The sequence below is a fragment of the Dipodomys spectabilis genome, unplaced genomic scaffold (assembly GCF_019054845.1).
Source record: "Dipodomys spectabilis isolate Male_0828 unplaced genomic scaffold, ASM1905484v1 ptg000004l, whole genome shotgun sequence".
NCBI classification, from domain to species: Eukaryota; Metazoa; Chordata; class Mammalia; order Rodentia; family Heteromyidae; genus Dipodomys; species Dipodomys spectabilis.
This window is the reverse complement of record NW_024870681.1, coordinates 7,111,861-7,136,706: the sequence shown is the minus strand read 5'-3', so window position 1 is coordinate 7,136,706 and position 24,846 is coordinate 7,111,861. Positions and strand designations below refer to the sequence as shown.

The following is a 24,846-nucleotide window of genomic DNA, read 5'->3' as shown; positions in this document are numbered from 1 at the left end:
GTCAGGAATCTACCAAGAGCTCTTTTATTTTTTTTTTATGTTTTTAGTTTGGTCGTGGGGCCTGAACTCTGGGCTGGGCGCTGTCCCTCAGCTCTTCAGCTCAAGGCTAGTGCTCTACCACTTGAGCCACAGCGCCACTTCCAGCTTTTTCTGCTTATGTGGTGCTGAGGAATTGAACCCAGGGCCTCAGGCATGCAAGGCAAGCGCTCTACCACTGAGCCACCTTCCCAGCCCCGAGCTCTTTGGCCTGCACATGCCCCCTCTCCTGTTGCTAAACAAAGGCTCACTCTCATTTTGTTCTGGGATTGAGGCAGCATGCCATGACACTGCTCTACTTTGAATGGGATTCAGGGAGCAAAAAAGCCTTGAACAAAATGAACACCAAGAAAGTGAGGGGGTAGGGTCATGGGGAGAGGGGCAGAGAGGAGAAGGTTGGGGGGGGGGAGAATGCAATCAAGAATTCAATATATATCCTACAAAATTAAGAAAAGTGAGGGAAGGTCTGGGTTGGGAGGGATGTATGAGAATGTTGGAAGGGGTGACATTAAGATGCATTATATGTATTCATGTACTGCTTTAAAAATAGCAACTCCATGGGCTGGGAGGGTGGCTCAGTGGTAGAGCGCTTGCCTCGTATGCCTGAGGCCCTGGGTTCTATTCCTCAGCACCACCTAAGCAAAAAGAAAAAAGCCAGAAGTGGCGCTGTGGCTCAAGTGGTAGAGCGCTAGCCTTGAGCTGAAGAGCTGAGGGACAGTGCCCAGGCCCAGAGTTCAGGCCCCACAACCGGACCCCCCCCCCCCCAAAAAATGGCAACTCCTAATCAAGCACTGGTGGCTTACTTACACCTGTAATCCTAACTACTCAGGAGGCTGAGACCTGAAGATCGAGGTTCAAAGCCAACCAGAGCACTCTGTGAGACTCTTATCTCCAATTAACTACCCAGAAAAGCTAAAAAAAAAAAATGGCTCAAGTGGTAGAGCACTAGCCTTGAGTCTGAAAGCTCAGGGACAGCACCCAGGCCATGAGCTCAAGCCCCAGGGCGCGCATGCACATGCACATACACACCATGAACTAAAGCTTTTCAATGTGTTCAAAAGACTTGGGGCAGAAATGAATGGATGGAAGCACCAGGGTGTTCTGCCATTTGTGCCCTGCAAAGAGAAAGAAAGAAGATCCTTACAGCATGCTTGAGACTAAATCCTGACCCTTGGGCCTCTGTCCTCATCATAGTTACTGGGTATCAGTGGCATCTGACTGGTAAATGACCTAGGGGAATGTTTCAGAAACTGACCTTTTCCCCCCTAGTTCCTTCCTTTCCTCTGACTTCTCCCCATATTATCCTCCAGGGACACAACTGTCCCACAGACAATTGGATCCTTGAGCTGCAAAAATGGGATAGCCAATCTCTGGACAGCACATGGAGTATGACACCGGTTCAGGATGCAGTGCTGTGAAAAACCATATCTGTTTCCTACTCAACAAGCCAGAAAGGAAGTCCCTTTCTAGAGAGCCAATGATCAAGTTCAGGAGATTAGCCAAGGCATATCAAAAAGAGAGAACCTGGAACACAAGGCAAAGTTTTTGCTTTTGCTTGTTTTCTTCAGAAAGTATTGAACTTGAGTCTGGCCAAGGGATGTTGACTCTGGGCAAGACGCTATGCTTTATATGGATACCATTTAAATTCTGACCAACACGTGAATCTTTTCTTATACATGCCTTTTTACCTATGCTGTTCTCAGTCACATTGAGCATTGAGTTTTAAGGCTAGTGTAGGGCACATAAGGTAAGGTCACAGTAAGCCATTGCCAAAAAAAGCAAGAGAGTTTGCTGGAACATTTGAGAATTTGCCTTGATTACATAAGAGATGTGATCTTGACAATAAATAATGCCTTGGGATGAACCAGGGGGCAGAGAGCTTAAAGGTTTTTGGATCCTGAAGACAATGTTGTATAATGGATGTGTTTGTAACAATTGCTGGCTTATTTCATGTCATTCGGAGTCTTTTTCAAATGTGGCATTTGCAAAGGCTGACAGTTTTTCTACCCTAAAGTCCCCCCACCTTTTTCTGTTTTTGTTTGTTTGTGTGCATGTGCTAGTGCTGGGGCTTGAACTCAGAGCCTTTCAATTCTGGCTTGGCTTTTTCACTCAAGGCTGGTGGGCTACCACTTGAGCCACACCTCCAGTTCTAAAGCCTCCTTAATGGGGGCTTGTCAGATAAAAGATGGGACACCCAATTAAATTAGAATTTCAGATAGATGAGCAACTTCTTTGTAGAAGTTTTCCTCATACAGCATTTTATCTGAAATTCTAATTTAATTTGCTGAATTTGGTGACTCTTCTGAGGACTCTTCTAGTCACTATCAAGTGACAAATGCCTCTCACTGCAAGGCCGTGGTATTGTCCCGTGCGCCATCTAGTGGTGGCATGTGTGGAAAAAGGAGGCGCACGGGAGACCTAAGGAAAAAACCTGAATTAGCAGCAGGACAAAGCAGAAAGCAGAAAAGAAATATTATGCTTCACTTTTAAAAAGAAAAAAAAAAAAGCTGGATGCCAGTGCCTCACACCTGTAATCCTAGTTGTTCAGAAGGATGAGATCAGGTGTGAAGCCAGCCTGCACAGGAAAGTCTATAAGACTCTTCTAGCAAAAAGCCAGAAGTGGAGGTGTGGCTCAAGTGGTAGAGTGCTAGACTGGAGTGGAAAAAGGCTAAGAAACAGTGCCCAGGAGCTGAGTTTAAATCCCAGTACACACACACACACACACACACACACACACACACACACACACACACACACACACACCAATCTTGGATTGTCTAGTGAATATTTGAAATCTCTTGTAGATCACCAAGTATCTGAATAGCAAACACCTGTGGCTGAGGCCGTCTATGTTTTTATTGACACATGAATGTGTGGTGTGTAGTAGTAACACAACCTTGATCCCCATCTCTTGTGGTTCCTACTGTTCCTAGTGATTCCTTTACAGTAAAGCCCGGGGCATCCTGTAATATCTACCAAATACGGTGTCAGGCACTTTAATGAAACACAAGCTGGGCTTGGGGGAAACAGAAAGCAGCAAGTATTTCCTGTTTGCTCTCTTGCCAGGTCAGGCAGGGATCCGTGCCAAAGAAATTATCATTCCATTGTCTCTAGCTACTCATTGGAATTAACTTGGGTGCTAAATGCACCAGTGTCTGGGCAGTACCTTCAGAATTATGATTTCATTGATATGCAGTGGTGCCGAGACTTAATTTCTCTTCTTTTCTCTCTTTCCCTCTCCCTCTCTTCTCCTCCTCTTCCTTCCCCCTCTTTTCCCTTCCTCTCCCCTCTCCCCTCCTTCTTTTCTCCTCTTCCCTTCTCTCTTCTCCTCTACTTTCCTTTCTTTCCCTTTTTCTTCCTCTCTTTCCTTTCTCTTTCTTTTTTCAGTTTCCAAGAAAACTCTAAAATAAAGCCAGGCTTGATTACTCACGCTGGTTGAAGTGGCACAGATTGCGAAGAGGTATGATCTTTGAACAAGTTGCTTCATTTTCCTGAGTCTCAGTTTTCCCATTTGTTAAATAGGTAGAATGTAAGCAACATTCGAGGCTCCTCAGGCTGATTAGGAGTGATAATGTGTGCATAGCATTTAGCCTGCGGCTAACACATAGTAAGTGCTCAATAAAAGTTACCTGTCTCCATACGCACATCATGCAGGCATAGAGATAGAGTCTTACCATTCTGGAGGAGAAAATCCAGATCTGGGACACTGGACACTGGGCCAGTCTGGTCATAGGAGAGGAAATGAGGCATGAAGTCCTACCAAGTACTTGGCCATGTATGAATGAGCCTTAAAAGGGCCTTGGCTATGAAGGCAGGCTCTTGGTGAATTATAATCACTTATTGTAAAAGATAAAGTTCGGCCTATAAAAGTGGAAAATGGAAACCAGGCACCAGTGGCTTATGTCTGTAATCCTAGATACTCAGCAGGATGAGATCTTAGGATCATGGTTCAAAGCCAGCCCAGGCAAAAAAGTCCGTGAGACTCTTACCTCAATTAACCACCAAAAAAGCCTGAAGTGGAGCTGTGGTTCAAGTAGTAGAGTAGTAGCCTTGAGCAAAAAAAAGCAGGGACAGTACCCAGGCCCTGAGTTCAAGCCCCAGGACTGGCATACATGCACATGCATGCACGCTCACACACCCATACCGCCCCCCCCCCCAAATGGAAAATGCAGAACTTATGAAATAATATAAAAATGGAAGTGAGAGCCACTTAACCCCATAGAGAGCCACGATTAATATTTTGTAGTGTTTATTTCTAGAACTCTTCTCTCTGCAGTGTCTGCTTCACCAAACTGACATTATGTTGTACATAATTTTGTAAGTTGATTTCCCCTCTAGTTGATCATTAAAGCCCAGTTCTGGAGTTTGAGGTGACCTGCCTCTGCCTAGTCTATGAATGACTCTTTCTGGGTTCCCCCTACCTTTCCCACGTCTCTACTCTCCCTCTCGGCCCACTGTGCCCACCAAAGCAGGGCATGGCAGGGGGTGAGGTGTGCCATAGGTGCACACATGCCCATCACCTTCTCTGAGCCAGGACCTCCAAGGCCAGAGGAGAGTAGGTCTGGACCAGATCCAACTCCCTTTGGTGAGTGTGGAGTTACCCAAGAGGAAGTTCTCTTATGGGATGGGCCTCGGGTCTAGGAGACATCACTGGGAATGTGGCATCACATAGACCAGTCCCTTGTTTCGAGAGAGCTTTGAAGACCTTCATGATGCCATGATGCTGTAGATCTTGTCCACATCACCACCTGTGGTGGGGTTTTCTGAACACTTGGAAAGTTACTGTCTCCTCAGTGACCCCACAGTCCCTGTACACACATCTGTCCTGTCTCAGGTCTAAACAATGCCTTTATTCAATGAAGGGGAAACCAGATACCCATCTGGATGCTGGAATGCTAGGGTGAACAACATAATCATGACTCCTGCCCCTTGCAGCTTACAGGGGACAGGAAGCAGCTAACAGTCACCTGGAGAGTCCACCATGAGCTCCTTGAAGCTAGAGATCTGTTATATTAACTTCTAAATTCTTCACCTTTGCCAGGTGCCAGTGGCTCATGCCTGTAACCCTAGCTACTAAGGAGGCTGAGATCTGAGGATCACGGTTCAAAGCCAGCCCTGGCAGCAAAGTCCCTGTGATGCTTATCTGCAATTAATCACCAGAAAACCGGAAGTGGCTCTGTGGCTCAAGTTGTAGAGCATTCACCTTGAGCTGAAGGGCAGTGCCCAGGCCTAGAGTTCAAGCCCCACAACAAACAAACAAACAACAACAACAAAACTCACCCCTTTAAAGTATTGGTGATAGCATATTGGTAAGGCTGCATAACTAGCACTAGTTACTTAATTCCAGGATATTTTCATTAAGGAAACCCCATACCCAGGAATTCTTACTCTTCATCTGTTACTCTTCTGGTAGTCACTAGTCTCCTTTGCCTTCAATGGATTTGCCTTTGGACAGCTCATGGAAACGGAATCATGCAACATTTGGTCTTTTGTCTTTGACTTCACATAATGTTCCTTCATTCTTCTACATTGTAGCGTAGGTCAATACTTAATTTTTCTTTGTGGTCAATATTCCATTGGATGGACATACCACAGTTTACCTATTCATCAGTTGTAGGATGATTACCATTATGTTACTTTTGTACTTTGTACCAAAACATCTTCCTCCCTCCTCCTTACCTTCCCTCCCTTTCTTCTCCATTCCTCCATCCCTTCTTCCCTCTTTGCTTCTTTCTTTCTTCTCTCAAGTATTTATCATTCCTCATACCATGTTATGGACGTTGTAATGAAGCATGCGACAAGGATTCCTGATTAAGAGAAATTAAAAAGCATCATACAGATGGTTGTTAATAAATGCTTTGTTTTCAAACAACTTTAGATTTGAAAAGTCACAAAGTGGGTACAGAATTCCTATCTCCCTTACTCAGCTTCCCCTATGAACATGTTACACCACTACAGAACATGTGTTCCAACTAAGAGACCTGCATTGTCACATTCTCATTAGCTAACTCCACACTCTGAGTGGCCTGGTTTTCCCCAGTGGACTTTTCCTGCTCCAGAATGCCACCAGGAGCATGCTGCATAGAGTCACTGTGTCTCCTTGGCTTCCTCTGGTTTGTGGCAGTTTCACTGGCTTCCCTTGTTTCTGGAAATCTTGGCAGGTTTGAGGAGTGCTGGCCACATTCTCTGTGGAACAACCATCAGTTGATGTTTGTCTGATACCTTTATCTTGGTTAGTGTGAAGAGACAGATAAAGCAATGAGAGAAAGAAGGCAACGTTTTTAAAGTGATGTGAGGTGCTTTCTGATGAGACATGAGAGCAAGTATGTCGGGATTATTTGGAAGAATCAGAGTGGATCTGGGTGTGGAATATAGGTCGCATGCCTAAGGTCCTGGGTTTTATTCCAGCACGCACATGCATAGAACACAGACAAGCTCAATACACAAGTACACACAAAGCCAAGAAATCTTACATTTCAGGTCTGTAAATGGTAGAAGTAGCTGCTGGTGGCTCATACCTGTAATCCTAGCTACTCAGGAAGCTGAGATCTGAGGATCTCAGTTTAAAGTCAGCCTGGGAAGACAATTCCCTGAGACATTCATCTCTAATTAACCACCAAAAAGCGAGAAGTGGAGATATGGCTCAAGTGGTAGAACACCAGCCTTGAATGAAAAAGCTCAGGGACAATGCCCAGGCCATTAATTCAAGTCTCAAATGGTTAGAGTTCAGAGATTCCTTAGTTGTTTGTTTGTTTCCAAACAGATCTGTATGTTTCCTAATTTTCTGATGGTAAAGAAAGGAGCCCTTATCTGGCATAGAAACGTGCCTAGAAATGTGTTTGTTCCTTTCCCTGTTAGCCCTTCATTGGGTGCAGTCCCGTCTGTCAACTCTCGCTCCTGTTGTACCCCTTGGACTCACTTCAAAAAGGTTCTGCCTATGCCTCTAAGTTCTAGTGTTTCTCTTACTCCCTCTTGCAGAAATTTTAAAGTTTCAGGTCTGACATAGAGGTCTTCGATCCACTTTGAGTTAATATTAGTGCATAGTAACAAACAGGAATCCACTTTTAGTTTTCTGCATATGTATGCCCAGTTTTCCCATCCCCAATGATTACCTTTGTCTCTCTTACCAAACAGCAGATAACTGAAACATATGGTTTTAATTCTTGGTCTTCTGTTGACCTCCAGATCATTTTTTGTGCCAATACTAAGCTGATTTTGTTATGACAGCTCTGAAGTAGAGCTTGAGACCTGGAATCGTGATACTACACTTATTGTCCTTCCCCCTCTCCTCCCGCCATTGCTTTGGCTGTTTGACATCTTCTGTCATTCCATATGGATTTTTGGATTAGCCCTACACTGAGACTGGTCACCAGCAAGGCCTCTGGTGGTTTATTGGAGATAACAGTCTGGTGGACTTTCTTGCCCTGGCTGGCTTTGAACCATGATCCTCAGCTCTCACCTTCCTGACTGGTTAGGATTACAGGCATGAGCCACCAGCATCTTGCTCTTCTACATCTTTTGATTCCCTCCTTTCTCTTCCTCCTCTTCCTCCCTCCTCATCTCCCTGGTCTTTGTGGTGTGGAACCCCACCTCGAGAGACCCCAGGAGGTTGCCAGGACAGAGGTGGCCAGAGCGGGGACCCCAGTCATGGCTGTCCCCCTACTCCTGCTGACACAGCAAATAATGAGGGTCACAGACAGATCCACGCCGCACACCACACTGGAGACTCTTTCACCTCCAAGGGGGGCTGTTTTGGTTCAGCAACTCCTGAGGCTTGCCTAAGTTAATCACTGATGACAGAGATTAATTTATAACTGGACAGCAGACAAGATAGTTCAGGCCTTGGCAGGGTGGCACTGAACTGTGGCACAAGGCATGGCTCAGAAGATACCTGAGTGTATCTTGTTGCCAAGGCTGGGAATGGCGCATCCGTGTTGCTTCCGCTGGGGCTGGGGCCCCTCCCCCTCCTCCTGTACATCTGTTTGTCATAGAACACCTGTCCAGGCCACCACCAAGCCCATAAGGAAAGTCTGGTTAGGAGGTGCACCTGTGTGTTAACCCAGCCAAGACCTGCCAGTCAGACTGGAAACGAGGAGGGAGGAGGAGGAGAAGGGAGGGAATCAAAAGATGTAGAACAGCTAGACTCTGGTGGCTCACACCTGCAATCCTAGCTAGTCAGGAGGCTGAGAACTGAGGATCATGGTTCAAAACCAGCCAGGGCAAGAAAGTCCATGAGACTCTTATCTCCAATTAACCACTAGAAAGACCAGAAGTGGCTCTGTGGCTCAAGTTGGTAAGAGTGCTAGCCTTCAGCAAAAGAGCTCAGGGACAGTGCCCAGGCCCTAAGTTCAAGCCCTACAACTGACCCCCCCCCCCAAAAAAAAAAGATGTGGAAGGAGGAAAAAGAAATGGGAGCCTAAGCTGAGAGGAGGTTCTTACAGCCTGAGTCAGCCAGCTGTGGTCTCTCCAGAGAGGCAGGACTTTGGAGGATCGGCCTTCCCATTGTGCATTCATGGATCTGTCTCTCCACCCCAACTCCTTCCTTCTGGGCTCCTCTCAAAAGATGGTATTTATTGACAGGCACTGGTGGCTCACACCTGTAATCCTAGTTACTCAGGAGGCTGAGATCTGAGGATCGCAGTTCAAGGCCAGCCCAGGCAGCAAAGTCCCTGAGAGACTCTTATCTCCAATTAATCACCAGAAAACCGGAAGTGGTGCTGTGGCTCAAGTAGTAGAGGGCTAGCTTTGAGCTGAAGAGCTGAGGTACAGAGACAAGACCCTGAGTTCAAGCCCTACAACCGACATAAAAAAAAAAATGATAGTGATGTGTGGTTCCCTTCTGGGGCTTCATCTTTATGCTCAGGATAAACCTTTATACATTCATATTGAATAAAGTGACTCTGCTGGCCATACTACTTTGGACAGTGGGCACTGGGGACCTGAGGCTCTTGACCAGCAACATGGCTTCCCAGATGAGCATCTCCCTACGCGCATGCCACCTCGCAGCTTTCTTGGCTGCTCTTAGCATAAACCTTTGGGAAATGGTGTATTGATAAGAGAAGGCCCTTTACTCCATGTTAGGGCAGCCTGCTAACCTATACAGTGGGCCTCGAGAATTCCAAAGAGGCTTACCACAACAACAGAACCTTGGCATATAATGTGGCCAGCAGAGTACAAGGTTGATTTCTTGTTTTGGTTTTTGTTTGTTCCTGTCCCATGGTTGAACTCAGGGCCTGTGTGCCATCCCTGAGCATGTAATTTTGGCTAAAGACTCAAGGCTAGCACTCTACCACTTTAGCCACAGCTCTACTTCTGGCTTTTTAGGTAGTTTATTGTAGAAGAGTCTCAGAGATTTTCTTGCCGTGATCCTCAAATATCAGCCTCCTGAGTAGCTAGGATTACAAGTGTAAGCCACAGTGGCTGGCTAAGCTTGATTTTTTTTTCTTTTTTTTTTCAGTCAGTTTTGGGGCTTGAACTCTGGGCCTGGGCACTGTCCCTCAGCTCTTCAGCTCAAGGCAAGTGCTCTACCACTTGAGCCACAGCACCACTTCCGGTTTTCTGTGGTTTATTAGAAGTAAGAGTCTCACAGACTTTCCTGCCCAGGCTGGCTTTGAACTGTGATCCTCTGATCTCAGCCTCCTGAGTAGCTAATATTATAGGCATGAGCCACTGGCACCTGGCTAAGCTTGATTTTTAAAGCTCTTACTCACACTTTTTAACCTGCTCTTCTCTGCCAAGAATCCTTGGGCAGTATACAACCTGAGCAACCTTCTGCCATCTCTCCTCGAACAGAACATTCTGGCTGCCCCTCACAGCTGAAGGATCCCTTTATCCTTTAAGAACAGAATTACATCTTCTATGGGCATAAATCTGTAGGACATTTATAGAGGGATTTACATGTATTTTTGGAAGAACTGGGTGTTTTTCTTATCTAAATGGAAAGGATGCTTCTTTTAAATATGATCCAGGAGAGCCCTTTCATATGGTAATTCACACACAGGCTGGCTGATAAGCCCCAGACTTGGCACGAGGTTCAAAGCAGAAATTGGATTCAAATGAGGAACCGGAATGGTTTTTTGATCTGACTTGCTTGTAACCACTGACACTGGAGTAAATTTGGTCTCTGAATGTCAGTAGGTCTCAAAAAACTTAGGAAAACCAGATTGTTATTTTTTTTTTAAAGCCTGTATGTGGCACCTGGAAAGGGTAGAGGAAGCATTGGTACATTTGGGAGTTAGGAAAAGAATTGTCTGGGGAGGATAATGCTAATCACACACTCACAAGTCAGAGACTTGGAGCAGGAATGGCTTTGGAGAGGCACCTCCTCTGATCCTGCCATATGTACCAGTGGGGAAACTGAGGCTCAAAGGGACAAAGCAGAATGGCTTAGGTCTTACAGTGAGTGACAGAGCTAAGCCGGTACCCGACAGGTGCTTTCTTCTGAGCCTGAATCTGGTGTTTGTAGTTTCCCCACAGAGAAGGGCCCAGAGGGGTCAGTCACCATGCTAACAGTGTTCCCCTCAGTGGGTGGTAGTGTACCATACAGAGCCCAGCACTGGAAGTGGTGAGAGGAAGATGGAAGCTGATCTCCTGGCTGCAGAGGAAGACACAAGAAGGTTGCAGGCAACATCTCTCACCTTTGAGTGACTGGAAGAATTTGTTTCGGGGTGTTAGAGGGCTGGATGTCAAAGCAACATCCTCCCTTGGTGATCTTTCTTTTCTATTCTCTTTTTTTCCTCTCTTTTTAAAAATGGTACTGGGGTTTGGACGCAAGGCCTTGTGCTTGCTAGACAAGCTCTTTACCATTGGGCCATGCCCACAACCCTATTTACTTTAGGTTATTTTTCAGATAGTGTCTCCCATATTTTTGCCTGGCCTGGCCTCAGATTTGGAACCTCCTACATGATGCCTCTCACTTGGCTGTGACTTTAGGCCTACATGACTGTAGCCCACTTTGAGGCTCCATGGCAATCCTGCCTGACAGCTGGAGAAGCATATTCAGTGGTGAGGACTATCCAGCGGGTGCTCAACATGTGATAGCCACTCTCAGCAGACACCCTGTTGATCTGAGATATCTGCACCAATCCTGTCCTTGGTGTGTTCAGGGGAAGTATTCTCTCCCATTTTTCAGATGAGCAATGGAGGATCCAACTTCTGTCCAAAGTTGTCCAGCTGGAAAGCAGCAAGACCTGGCTCTTCTGGTTCTGAACCCTTTCCTTGTGCCCTGCTCGCTTCTCCATGCTTGACTTTGATTTGCCTTCTTCCCCAGAGGGCCCATGGACACATTTAAATAGGAGTGAGGGTGTAAGCTCTGCCTTTGGAAGATAAATGCATGGTTGGCTCAAACACTTATGAACATTGGAAAAGAGCAGGCCTTTTCCCCACAGCAGTGAACTGGGGAGAGGGGCATTAGGAATCACACCCAGCTCTGTTTGAATTTTAGTCCAAAACTGATTTTCCATAGGTGGACCATGAGCAGAACCATGTTGAAATCAGCACAAGAAAAGCCAATTGGAAGGGTAAACGATTATAGAATGCATCCTATAATTCATAGAACAACTTTAACCCACATAAACAGAGGCCTGAAGGGTTTTTTTGGGGGGGAGGGAGGGTCAGTCGTGGGCTGGAACTCTGGGCCTGGGCGCTGTCCCTGAGCTCTTCAGCTTAAGGCTAGTGCTCTACCACTTGATCCACAGTGTCACTTCCGGTTTTCTGTTGGTTAATTGGAGGTAAGAGTCTCATGGACTTTACTGCCCAGGCTGGCTTTGAACTGCAATCTTCAGATCTCAGCCTCCTGAGTAGCTAAGATTACAGATGTGAGCCACTAGTGCCCAGCTCCAAAGCTTTGTGTGTGTGTGTGGGGGGGGGTCTTGAAGCCTGAATTCTGGGCCTGGGCACTGTCCCTCAGCTCTTCTGCTCAAGGCTAGCGCCCTACCTCTTGAGCCACATAGCCACTTCTGGTCTTTTCTGCTGAGGAATTGAACCCAGGGCCCCATGCATGCAAGACAAGCACTTTACCACTGAGCCACCTTCCCAGCCCCTTGAAGATTTGTTTTTTTTAATTTTTAGCTTGCTGGGCATTGATGGTTCACGCCTGTAATCTTAACTAGTCAGGAGGCTGAGATTGAGGATTATGGTTTGAAGCTAGCCAAAGCAGCAAACTCAGTGAGACTCATCTCCAATTAACCACCAGAAAACGGGAAGTGGAGCTGTGTCTCAAAGTAGTAGAGCATTAGCCTTGAACAAAAGAGCTCAGGGACACTGCCAAGGCCCTGAGTTCAAGCCCCATGACCAACAAAAATAATAACTTTTAGCTTAAGCATATATTGAAAACCTGCAGGTCTTCAAACATCCCTGTGGACATTCCATTTGCATTTTCTGAAGCCATACCAGTGAATGACTCTGAGCTAAATAAAAAAGTGTGGTCAAGGCTGATTGCACACGAAGGTTTCCATATGTGCTCAACTCAGCAGATTCGGCTGTGACCCCTTCTGAGGCTGGACTCTGAACTGCCTGAGCATTCTCTATGCTCAATGACCATTCTGCACAATGAATTCATCTGTGTAATTGTGCTTAGCTGTCCCAAGATTAACTCTGTGTTTGCATGAAGATCAAAATGCTTACTTTCAGAAGTTTGGTTTTCTTAAATTTCTGTCTTATCTAGGGAGCTATTCAGGCTTGGAATTTCCTGGGCTTTTCTTTTTTTAAATCTCTTGTAGGGATCAAGAATGTAATGGCAAAAACAGGGCGAGGACGCCTTATTTCCTATTGTTCTTGTTTTGAAACAACATTGGCATTTATTCTTCACTGTTTTTGTGTTCTCTTGTCAAAGGTGACCCAGACAGAGATCTTAGAATGGGTGATTGCATTCTTGCCTGGCCCCACCCCTGAACACTGATTCTAGTTAGACTATGACCTAAATTCTGTGTTATTAGTTTTCTTTTTCTTTGCTGGGCACTGTGATGAATGCTTGTAATCTCTGTACTTGGGAGGCTGAAGCAGAAGGATTGCATATGTGAGGCCAGCTTAGACTATATAATGAGACCCTGTCTCAAAAAATATTACCAGGTTATGATTTACACAGCTGAAGTGCACAGCTTGGTAAATGTTCATTTAGGCATATACTTTTCCCCACATTATTATTATTATTATTATTTCATGCAGGTCCTGGGGCTTGAACTCAGGGTCTAGGCACCATCCCTGAATTTTTGTGCTCAAGGCTAGCAGCACTCTACCATTTAGGCCACCTCTCACTTCTGGCTTTCTTCAGTGCTTAATTAGAGATAAGAGTGCCACAGACTTTCTCAGCCTCTTGAGTAGCTAGGATTACAGGTGTGAGCCACTGGTGCCTGCCTTCTGCTTCTCTTAAAACTTCAGTTTTCCTTTTGGTGCCACTGGTAAGGATAGCAAGATACCTATTCTGGGCTGCTCTAAGGACAGCCTTTCCACCCCTACCTCCTGAGGAGTCTGGCAGACATGTTGAGCCCCTGCTGGAAGGCATAATTTATGTTTCATCCCCATGCTCTCCAGCAGCAAGTTCTGGAGAAAGTTGGAAGGCGCGCGCCACAATGATGGTCTGAGCTGTGAATGGAGTGTTTCCCCTTAATCATTACCACTGCTGACATCAGTGGAAAGCAAGAGACACGTGCCGTCTGCATGGGCCCCTGCTATGAGCAGGAAGGAAAGCAACAAGATAGGGATCAGCTGGCTTCGAAACAGAAGGGTGAACAGAGTGGCATGATGGAGCTCGGCTTTCCTTACAATTGTCCCTTTCGACAAGAGCATCCACACCACCCTGGCGATTTCAAAGCCCTCTCAGGAGGGCAGAGCTATGTTTTCCAGAGTCACTGTGTGCTCTGAGGACACAAGGTGGCTTGGAGAACAAACAAACCCTTTCTCAGCCCAGGAGGCCAACTGCTTACTCATGCAACCGCACTATAAAAAGGCTTTGTAAGTTGAGGCCTAGCTCCTGAGCTCTGGACTGCCCCTAGATATGTTCCAAAAGCTCCTTCCGCCAGAGGAAGGAATGGCCTCAGGTTGCCTGGGGGAGCATTGGCTCAGACAAGCTAAGTCAAGAGGGAACCAAGCCTGTCGACTGGTGCAGGCAGCCCAAGCAAATGTCATGGAGACAGCTTCCGAACGCTGGGAACAAGACCATGGCAGCCTGAACAGGAACCACCTGGTTTCAAAATTCACCTACTAAAAGTTGGACAAGCCAGATGTGAGTGGCGTTTGCATACAACCACATCTATTCAAGAGGCTGATATCTAAGGATCAAAGCCAGCCCACGCAGGAGTGTGAGACTCATCTCCGATGAACTAGCAAAAAGCCAGAAGTGAAGATACTGTAGCTCAAGTGGCAGAAGGTCAACCTTGAGCAAAAGAGCTAAAGGCCAGCACCCAGTCTCTCAGTTCAAGCAATAGTACAAGTACAGGCACAGGTACATGCATACACATAAAAGTTTACAGGAAGAAATACAGCATTACTTGGACCCTAAATAGAAACCTACTTATTGGGCTGGGGAAGGTGGCTCAGTGGTAGAGTGCTTACCTTGCATGCATGAGGCCCTGGGTTCAATTCCTCAGCACCACATAAACAGAAAAGGCTGGAAGTGGCACTGTGGCTCAAGTGGTAGGGCACTAGCCTTGAGGTGAAGAGCTGAGGGACAGCGCCCAGGCCCAGAGTTCAAGCCCCATGACCACCACCAACAACAAAAGAGACCTACTTATTCAGTGCACTCATTCAATTATCACTGAGTGGGGCAGGTTAATCAGGGACCAGTCAGGACAATGGGATTGAGGGGGACCCAGCGTGATCGACTGGCTGCATTCGGGAGATGTTTGAGGTTCCAGTTTATGGATTTCAAGAAGGAATTAGTGATTTCTTCTCAAATCCCGATCAAGTGCCAAGTGAAGAATTAGCTTTAACTACAACCCTGCAGTAGAGTGCTCTACCACTTGAGACATACCTTTACTTCCAGCTTGTGTGTGTGTGTGTGTGTGTGTGTGTGTCCCTCATACCTGTAGCATCATATGTACTCTGAGAATTAAGTGAAATGTAATAGACCCTTTGGGTGTTGCTTCTTTTTTTTTCCGTCACACTCATCCCAAAGGTCTCTGAGTGTGAAGATGGTGGAGCTCCCTGTGTCCACCCTCAAGAGACATCTTATCCTGCAGGGCCCACAGATACTGCAAATCCAGCTTGGTTAGCACTGAGCTCTGAGCCCACATCCCCTATACCTAGAACAGTGGTTCTCAACTGGGCATGTTTCCTCACTCAGATGAAAGGGAACATTTGGCAGTGGCCAGGGATTTTTTTTTTTTTGGTGGTGGTGGTGGTGGTGCTTGAACTCAGGGCTTGGACACTGTCCCTGAGCTTTTTTTGTTTAAGGCTCGTGCTCTACTACTTTGAGCCATAGCACCACTGTCAGTTTTCTGGTGGTTAATTGGAGATAAGAGTCTCATCAACTTTGCTGCTCACACTGGCTTTGAACTATGACCCTCAGATCTCAGCCTCCTGAGTAGCTGGGATTACAGGTGTGAGCCACCAGCACCTGGCTTCCAGGGTTATTTTTGTTGTCACAACGAGGGTAGAAGTTCTTTCTGACATCTTCTAAGTAGAGGTCAAGGGTGAGACTAACCATCCCACAATGCATAGAACAGCTTAACTGCTGCTCCTGCAATGTACCCCATGCACCGTACGTGCCATCTGCCTGGAATGCTCCTCCCCTGGACAACCCCAAATTCACCCCTCACCTCTTCAAGTCTCTGCTCAAAGGTCATCTTCCCAGGTAGGCCTTTCCTGAGCAACTCATGTAAAGCCACAGGTGGTATCCAGCATGTTCTGTCCTCTATCCAGACTCTATGGAAGCCCTTTCTCGCAAATTCATTTACTGGATCTTACTTTTGTTTCTTTTTGTCTTATTCACTGGCATTTCCCTACTGTCTGGTGCTCAAAAAAATCTTATTTGCTAAATAAATAAGTGAAATGATTAAGCAATACCCTCTTATTCTCTTGTCTGATTTATGATACTTTATTTTTTTATACTCAGGCATTAAATCTAATCTGAGGATTCTGCTTGACTCTCATTTCCTCTTTATGGAAAGGGTGTGATTCACGTGCCGTACAATTCAACTATTTCAAGGATACAATTCAGTGGCTTTTGGTGTATTTACCCAGGTATGGACCCACCATCACAATTTTAGAGTATTTTCATCACCTCTGACTTCTTACACTTGCTGTATTTCCCCCAGTTCCCTAGCAAGCATTCATCTGTTTTCCAACTTGCCAGCATTGCCCGTTCTGGACATTTCACCTGAATGGAATCCTAGGCGATTTGTGACTTGGCTTCTTTGACTTAAGAATGCTTTCAGGCTCACTCATGTTGTACAGCACATTAGTGTTTCATTATTTCTGTAGCTGAAGAATCAGCAGAATACACAGCCATGTTCTGTTGATTAGCCGATGGGCCCTACGCAGAAAGCTGCTGTGGGCATCGTGTGCATTTTTTTTGGGGGGGGGGTGGTGCACATAACATGCTCATTCCCCTTAAGGAGTTGTAGGATCCCATGAGAACTCTGCTGTACCCTTTCCAGATTACTGCTGGCCAAGGTCTCCCTTCTTCTCAGCCTGGGCCCCCCGGACTAGTGCTTTCCTCCTTAGTCTGTGCTGCACTGCGCACCCAAGGTGCATTCTAACCCTGATCCCCTTCCAGTGGGTGCCCTCAGTAGCACATCAGGTTAGGAGAAGGTGTGTCAATGTCCTGGGGTACCCAACTCCAGCTCAGTGACCACAGCCTCCTGCAGGTGGGCAGGGCTTCCTAAAGCTTTTTGGTACAGCCATCAGGGAGAAGATAACCTCTTTCCTCCCATCCACGCTCAGGCCTGTCCCTGGGTGCTTTCCCTAAGGCAATCTGATGGTGGTTCCATAAATACTTCTAGAAGTCCTCCCACACAGCCCAGTCTCCCTGGATTAGCACACTGGAACTCCGCCCATTCTCCATGCTGAGCCTTGAGCATGGCGGCCTTGCCTTCCTGCCTGGGGCTTTTTCTCACCATTTCATCCTCCTCGAGGAAGGCCAACCGCTGATCCTGACCCTTCTCCATGGCAGGCTGCTTAGGACACTCCTCAGGCCCAATGCTAATCTCTGCCTCAACCTCCCCTCCCAGGGTTGCCTCACAGCAGTGGGCTTGTTGCAGTCCTTGAACCAAAGAGCTCCTCAGGGCCAAAGCCAGGATTACACTTCTATATGCATCTGCAAAGCCTGGAGCAGGACAGGCACGTGGGACTCACGCCTATAATCTTAGCTACTCAGGAGCCTGAGATCTGAGGATCACGGTTCAAAGTCAGTCTGGCCGGAAAAAATGTGGGGGACTCTTATCTCCAATGCATCACCCAAAAGCCAGATGTGGAGCTGTGACTCAAGTGGTAGAGTGCCAGCCTTGAGTAAAAACAAAGCCAAGAGAGAGTGAGAAGCCCTGAGTGCAAGCCCCAGTACCACCAGCAAAAAACAAAACAAAACAAAACAGAAGTAAACTGCCACAAAAACCCTGTGGCAGGTGCCTGGCTCTTACTAAGTGGTGGAGTGGGGGTAAGGGGGCTGAGTGCTATAAATGTTCCTTTGGGTCACAAGTAGCTCACCTGCCCACTGCCCACTGAGCTCTCCTCTCCTTCCCTTCCTGCAGGAGCTTCAAAGTCTCTGCTTATGGCACCCTGCAAACCACCCAACTCCCCTCTGCTGCTCAGCGCATGCTGGAGACACTTTACTTGCACGAGAGGAGCACTGTGAAGGGAGTCCAGTTGTGCTGTTGCACTAGTTACCACAGGCAGTTCCGTCCTGCTAGGAGAGTGGGTTCTACAGTCTTCAAAACAGTTTCCCTCTGGAATAGAAAAGGCCTTATAAGTCCTTAGTCAATGTGCAGTGATAATTAGCGACGGCTTACATTTCCCAGCAGAAGGCGGATAAGTCCTATGCAGCCCAGGAACCAAGTAAGACCAGCCTTGTTCAGTGGTCTTCTAGTCATCACATTGTAAAAGGTTGGATCCTGCATGAGAAAGGAGGAGCAGCGGGAAAGATGGACAGATGGACCAAGGAAGGCCATGCATGGACCTCGGGAACATAAGAATGTAGTGTAGGAACACAGAGGCATCCTGGAGCTGTGGGAAGGAGGGATTGTTTAGATCAGTGGTGCAGACACAACTGGCTTTAAGTGATTTAAAAGTCATAGAGTTCCATCAGCCGTACATCACGCATCAAAGATTAAAATGCTTACTAGTGAGTTAGGTAGCTGGTATGGTGGTACACACCTGTAATCCCAGAACTTGGAAGATTAAGGCAGAATGGTTGTGAACTTAAGCCCGGCTGGGCTACACAGTGCGATTTTTCTCAAAAATAAAATGACTGTAACAAGCTGGGCGCTGGTGGCTCACGCCTGTAATCCTAGCTACTCAGGAGGCTGAGATCTGAGGATCGCGGTTCAAAGCCAGCCCGGGCAGGAGAGACCGTGAGACTCCTATCTCCAATAAACCACCAGAAAACCGGAAGTGGCGCTGTAGCTCAAGCGGTAGAGTACTCGCCTTGAGCTGAAGAGCTGAGGGACAGCGCCCAGGCCCAGAGATCAAGCCCCACAACCGACAAAAAAAAAAAAATGACTGTAACAATAAAACAAAGAACGGCAGTAGCAAATAAGAATTATATATAAATCAGCTGAAAAAATGGAGAATAACACCCAACAATAGGGAATTGTGGAACCACTGTACTCCAGTACGATGGACTATTATCTAGTTGTTACAGTTGTTATGGAAAAACCATAAATGATCAGGACCTATCATTAAGTAAAATAGAAGACTTGCCAAAATTCAGCAGCAGGTATAGCCTGTACACCTCTAGAGAGAAAACACAGTGGGGGATGGTGGGGGAAGACTGCTCCATGCAAATCGTATCTCCATTTCCTGAAGAAAAATACAGCCAATGGTTTGTTCCTCTCAATAAAGAATTTTCTCTTATAAACTGAGGCACTGGTGGTTCACATGTATAATCTAAGGATCATGGTTCATGGCCAGCCTGGGCAGTAAAGTCTGTGAGATTCCCATCTCCAATTAACCAGCAAAAGCTGGAAATGGAGCTGTGGCTCATGTAGTAGAGTGCAAGCCATCAGTAAAACAAACAAACAAGCCCACAGAAAACAAGCAACTAAGCAATAGTGAGAGGCCCCAATACTGGCATAAAAATTCTCTTAGGATTTTGAGGTGTCATTCAATAGTCCAGAACTTGCATGTGTCAGGCCCTGGGTTGCATCCCCAGCGCCTCACAAATTTTTTCTCTAAACATTTGGTGTGCATAGTTTCTCTGATGTATTAGCATCACATGTGGTCCTGACTATATATATAGGGATATATATATATAGGGATATATATATATAGGGATATATATATAGGGATATATATATATATATATATATATATATATATATATATCGAGAGAGAGAGAGAGAGAGAGAGAAACAGAGAGACCGAGAACTCAATTTTGTTACATAATCACTTCAGAACACATTCTGACTCTCACAAGAATGAAGATAACATCTTGGGTCCCCAAAGTAATGTTGCAAACCACCCTCCCACCCCCACCCCCACCACCGCCAGCTTGGGACCACTGTTCAGAAGCCTCAAATTGGAATCCCTCATGCAACTTTTAATATTTCCAGTGGCAAGATCATATCCCTCACCACTAAACTCAGTGTCAGTAGGGATCCAGGAATAGTTGAAAGTCCCTCCAGGTGATTTTAACTGCAGCCAGGTTTGGGCCATTGTTGCTAATGAAACAGTCTGATACCAGCCAGAGACAGGAATGTTAAAAGCTTGGTGCCTAAATGATTTTATGTCCTCTGTCTCCATCTACTGGCCATTCTACCACACTGCTATAATTTACCTATACTCTGGGTACCCAGGACCGGCTGTTTCTTGCACTTTAAAAAAGAACGGAAAAGTGAGCTTGGTACTAGTGGCTCATACCTGTAATCCTAGCTACTCAGGATGCTGAAATCTGAGAACTGTAGTTTGAAGACAGCTCAGGCAAGGGAGTTCATGAGACACTTATCCCCAATTAACCCCAACCAACAGCTTCCTCCCTCTCCTCCCCTCCAACCCCCAGCAGTAGAGGTGTGGCTCAAATGGTAGAGCACTAGCCTTGAGCAAAAATGCTCAAGGATATTGTGTGGTGCAGTGCTGGCCATGGGTGGTCAGTGGTGGACAGATGTGATCTGTACAGCAAGATGTAGTCACTTTTTTTTCTCTCTGTGATAGTGGTGGCGGGGAAGAGGAACCAGAGTCCCAGTGTGCCATTCAATTTCTGACAGTCTCCCTGTGGCCAAGTCAAAGAGGAAAGACAGGAAGGACAGGGCAGTGCTTGCTTGCTGCTGCAGCCTATTCTTTGGGCAGAGGTCAACAAGCCAGAGGTCCCCTCCTCTTATCTACAGGGGCCAGAGACAAGGCTGCCAGCTCTAGCTGTGTGCCTCGGGTACCACCTGTCATTTTGGTCAGTTTTTGAGTTTGGGACAGGAAACATTAGAGGGGAGAAGCTGGTAAGCTGACTGTCAGTTTGACTTCTTTCTTTGCCTGGTCTTTTCTGAGCTAGCTGCTGGAAATGTTCCTTTAGGACACACTGATTTAGGGAGAAACTCCTCTTTCCCCCTGCTTTATGGTGGTTATAAGACAGACTCTGAATATTTTTTGTGTGTGTGTGCTGGTAGTGGGGCTTGAACTCAGGACCTTGTGCATTTGGTTAACTCTTTTGCTCAAGACTGGCATTCAGTTGGATGCTGGTGACTCATGCCTGTAATCCTAGCTACTTCAGGAGGCTGAGATCTAAGGATCATAGTTTGAAGTCGGCCAGGGAAGGTAAGTCTGTGAGACCTTTTTTTTTTTTTTTTGTGGGTCGTGGGGCCTGAACTCGGCCTGGACGCTGTCCCTCAACTCTTCAGCTCAAGGCTAGCATTCTACCACTTGAGCCACGGCACCACTTCCAGCTTTTTCTGCTTATGTGGTGCAGAGGAATTGAACCAAGGACCTCAGGCATGCAAGGCAAGCACTCTACCACTGAACCGCCTTCCCAGCCCGAGATTCTTATTTCCAATTAACTACCAAAAGGCAGGAAGGAAAGATGTGGCTCAAGTGGTAGAGCAGCAGCATATGTGTGTGTGTGTGTACGTGCCCGTGTATACACGTGTGTGCTAGCTAGTGCAGAGGCCTGAACTCAGGATCTAGGTGCTGTTCCTTAGCTTTTCACTTAAGGTTGGTATTCTACCACTTGAGCCACACCACTATCTCTGGCTTCTTTCTTCTAGTTACTTGGAGATAAGAGTCTCATAGTATCATGTCCCTGGGTTAGCTTTGAACCTTGATTCTCAGAACTCAGCCTCCTGAATGGCGAGGAATCCACTTCAGAATCATTTCCAAAGAAGAGCAAGTTTCCAAAGAGTTCTAGCTGAGTGTTTTTACTTGTTCTAATTCTTTGGAAACTGGTTCTCTATCACTGGGAAACGAAGACTGGTGAGCCTGGCGGCTCTGTTCTTCAATCACTGACTAGACAGCAGTTTAGAGGAACAAAGGGGAAGGGCAAAGAAGAAAAAATGTACATACATGACCTTAAATACTTCAAGCTAAAGAACAGTAACTGGCAGCACCCGTCTTGTATATCCTGATTCTTATTTGCCCATGTCAAATGCAAGTGTGGAATCCTTCAATATATCCCTGAATTTTTCTTTTTCTTTTTTTGTCAGTTGTGGGGCCTGAACTCTGGGCCTGGGCGCTGTCTCTCAGCTCTTCAGCTCAAGGCTAGTGCTCTACCACTTGAGCCACAGTGCCACTTCTGGCTTTTTCTGCTTATGTGGTGCTGAGGAATCAAACCCAGGGCCTCATGCATGCAAGGCAAGCACTCTACCACTAAGCCACCTTCCCAGCCCTATCCCTTACGTTCTGATAGAGATGAATTCCAATAAATTGTTGACAGTCAAGAGACAAAAAAGTCTATATGTAAATAATTATGTGGCAAGAAATTACTTTCATGTTATCAAAATGTAACTTAAAAACCTCTCTTTGGGGCTGGGAAGGTAGCTCAGTGGTAGAGTGCTTGCCCTGCATGCATGAGGCCCTGGATTCGATTCCTCACCACCACATAAGCAGAAAAAGCTGGAAGTGGAATTGTGGCTCGAGTGGTAGAGCACTAGCCTTGAGCTGAAGAGCTGAGGGACAGTGTCCAGGCCCAGAATTTAGGCCCTGTGACCACCACCACCACCACCAAAACAAAAAACAAAAAACTCTTTGTAACCAGGGCAAAAATTACAAAGTAACAACAGGCTTGGAGCACTGTGCTGAAGGCTGAGCCCCACTTTGGGGTGGGAGGAGGGAAGGGGGAAGGGAAAGGCAGGCTCTGGTCTTTGAAGCTGGTGGTATGAGGAGTTTGGATGAGTGTGATAGGCCGGGCCAGCATCTGCTCTGCTCACGAATTCTATGGAGGCTGCTTAGTGAAAAGAAGACATGGCAGAAATGTTTTTCATCCGTTTACTAGGAAAATGCCAATTCTTGGAGACACACCTACAACATTCTAATTCCTAAGTCTTTCTATGTTTTTGTTTTTTTTTGCTGAGACCTCTGATCTGCTCAGCCACAGCATACCCCGACTCCTGCTTGCCCAGGGTGGAAGTTCCAGCAAGCCTGACCGTTGCCTGTGGAGTGGACCTGCTCTCCACAGTGGCCAAGCCTTTTGCAGAGAACTCAAACAGCTGTTAATTCCTTCTAAATGGGGTAGGTGGGCTGGTCCTGCCCTAAGATTAAACCCCACCTACCATGCACTCAAGCCTTGGGCCTCCTATTTCCAAACATGACCTCCTATTTCCAAACAGTCACCGATTCGATGACTCAAAGAGTGCCGCTTGTGATCCTGAGGAATCACAGTAAACACTCAGGATATTGTCTAAGAAGTCCACGATGGCCCCTTTGGCTGTGTCTCCAGCCAGTGCTTGCACACTGCTTATGTGCTTCAGGGCCGTTCTGATCATTTGGTCTCTTTCCTGTGTCGTGTGGGCTGCTCTGGAGTCATCTCCCTTGTCTCCCGACTTCAAAAACTGCAGGATAAAGGGTTGGACCATATCCCCATTCAGCTCAAGAGTTTCTTTGATGCAGGGCAGATCTGAGGGGCCAGCCAGGCTCAGGAGGTGAATCAGTGCCTGGCAGATCTGGGTCCGCAGGCTGGCGCAGTACTTGAATTCCAGGAAGTCCGTGGTGTCTTCACTCTTGTGCAAGGCAGTGAGCAATGCTTTCCAGATCTGAGCGTACTGCTCCACAGACCCGTACCGCTCTCTCCTGCTCGGGATAGAAAGGGCTGTAGCAGATCTGATGCGCACTTTGAAGTTCTTGCACGATGTCACCACTGATGTCAGGGCATGGTAAGCCTGGGAGGTCCATGCGGCTGTTCCTAGGAAGAATCCACAGTCACTATAAGTAGTGAAGGCTTAGCAAGAAGTGGGGTATGAGAGGAGAAGTGGAGGAGGCGTGTGCCACAGTGTTAAGACGGAATCCCATGTGATCAGAGCAGGGAATGCTGACCCCAGGGATCCTCTGTAACACTGTGACCGAGGACATTGTAATCAATGTCCTTAACAACTGGGTAGACTGGCACGTGTTTTCCAAAGAGGTGCTTCATCAGAGGAGAGGGGACGTTCTTACCGAGTGGAAGAGCAGGATTTTTAAATACATTTCCCATCGCATAACAAGCATTCCACCGCACTTTCATGGCAGCCTCAGTAAGAACAGTAGAAATCAGGGCCTGGATAGATTCCTCAATGATTTCAGCAAATCTCGGTTTTTCTATATGTGAGGGTTGCAGAAAATGAAGCAAATTTCCAAGGGCACGGACTGCATTGCTTTTTACCTAGAAGATGTAATAAGTAGCTTTAGAAATTTGTTTTGCCAGAGATGTTTTAGGAGAGCCTAGTGGAGCAGAGCTCTGGGCCAAATAGAGCATTAGCCTCAAGTACAGTGCCCAGGCCCAGAGTTCAAGCTCCAGGACAGAGACAGATTTCTCTAAGCAAGAGAGAGTTAATGTATCCTGGAAAGGTATGGAGGCCTGAAAGGCCATGTCTGTTAACCTCCTGAGCCCTCAGAAAGTGGAGGTCTTACAAAGTCCCTTCCTGATAGATTAGGAATGTGGCTCAGTGGTAGAGTGCTTGCCTTGCATGCATGAGGCCCTGGGTTTGATTCCTCAGCACCACATAAATAGAAAAGGCCAGAAGTGGCACTGTGGCTCAGGTGGTAGAGTGCTAGCCTTGAGCAAAAAGAAGCTCAGGGACAGTGCCCAGGCTCTGAGTTCAAGCCCCCAGGATTGGCAAAAAAAAAAAAGCAAAGTCCCTCCCTGAGATTTTTTTTTTGGTCGGTTGTGGGACTTGAATTCTGGACCTGGGCACTGTCCCTTAGCTCTTCAGCTCAAGGCTAGTGCTCTATCATTTGAGCCATAGTGCCACTTCCGGCCTTTTCTGTTTATGTGGTGCTGAGGAATTAAAGCCAGGGCCTCATGCATGCGAGACAAGCATTCTACCACTGAGCCACCTTCCCAACCCCCTCCCCAAGATTTTTAGTGCTAGCCTGCATCTTAGAGATTTTAGAAATGAAACATGAGGCCTACCAACCCGGCTGGTCTACAGCAAGGCAAGGAGGAGCTAGGCTCCTAACTGTAGCCTAGTGGGCTCTACTGCACAGAGCTCTTAACTTCTGCAGCATAGGAGACTCAACTAGGCAGGTGTTTGGGGTTTGTTTTTA

The 24,846-nt window shown here is 46.7% G+C and overlaps 1 protein-coding gene across 2 annotated transcripts in view; it reads right to left on the bottom strand.

The window, feature by feature from the left end:
* Window positions 1-5,226: 5,226 nt before the first annotated feature.
* Heatr6 (HEAT repeat containing 6) overlaps window positions 5,227-24,846 on the bottom strand; it is a 51,069-nt gene continuing 31,449 nt past the window's right edge. The window contains exons 19-21 of one of the 2 annotated variants that reach the window (XM_042693482.1): window positions 23,758-23,962; window positions 22,939-23,506; window positions 5,227-5,239 (exon numbers count right to left, since the gene is read on the bottom strand). In XM_042693482.1, coding sequence (XP_042549416.1) covers window positions 5,236-5,239; window positions 22,939-23,506; window positions 23,758-23,962 — 777 coding nt within the window. In that variant the 3' untranslated portion in view covers window positions 5,227-5,235. Of the gene's footprint in view, window positions 5,240-22,579; window positions 23,507-23,757; window positions 23,963-24,846 lie in introns of those variants that run through there. The other variant, XM_042693491.1, reaches the window with a different exon arrangement.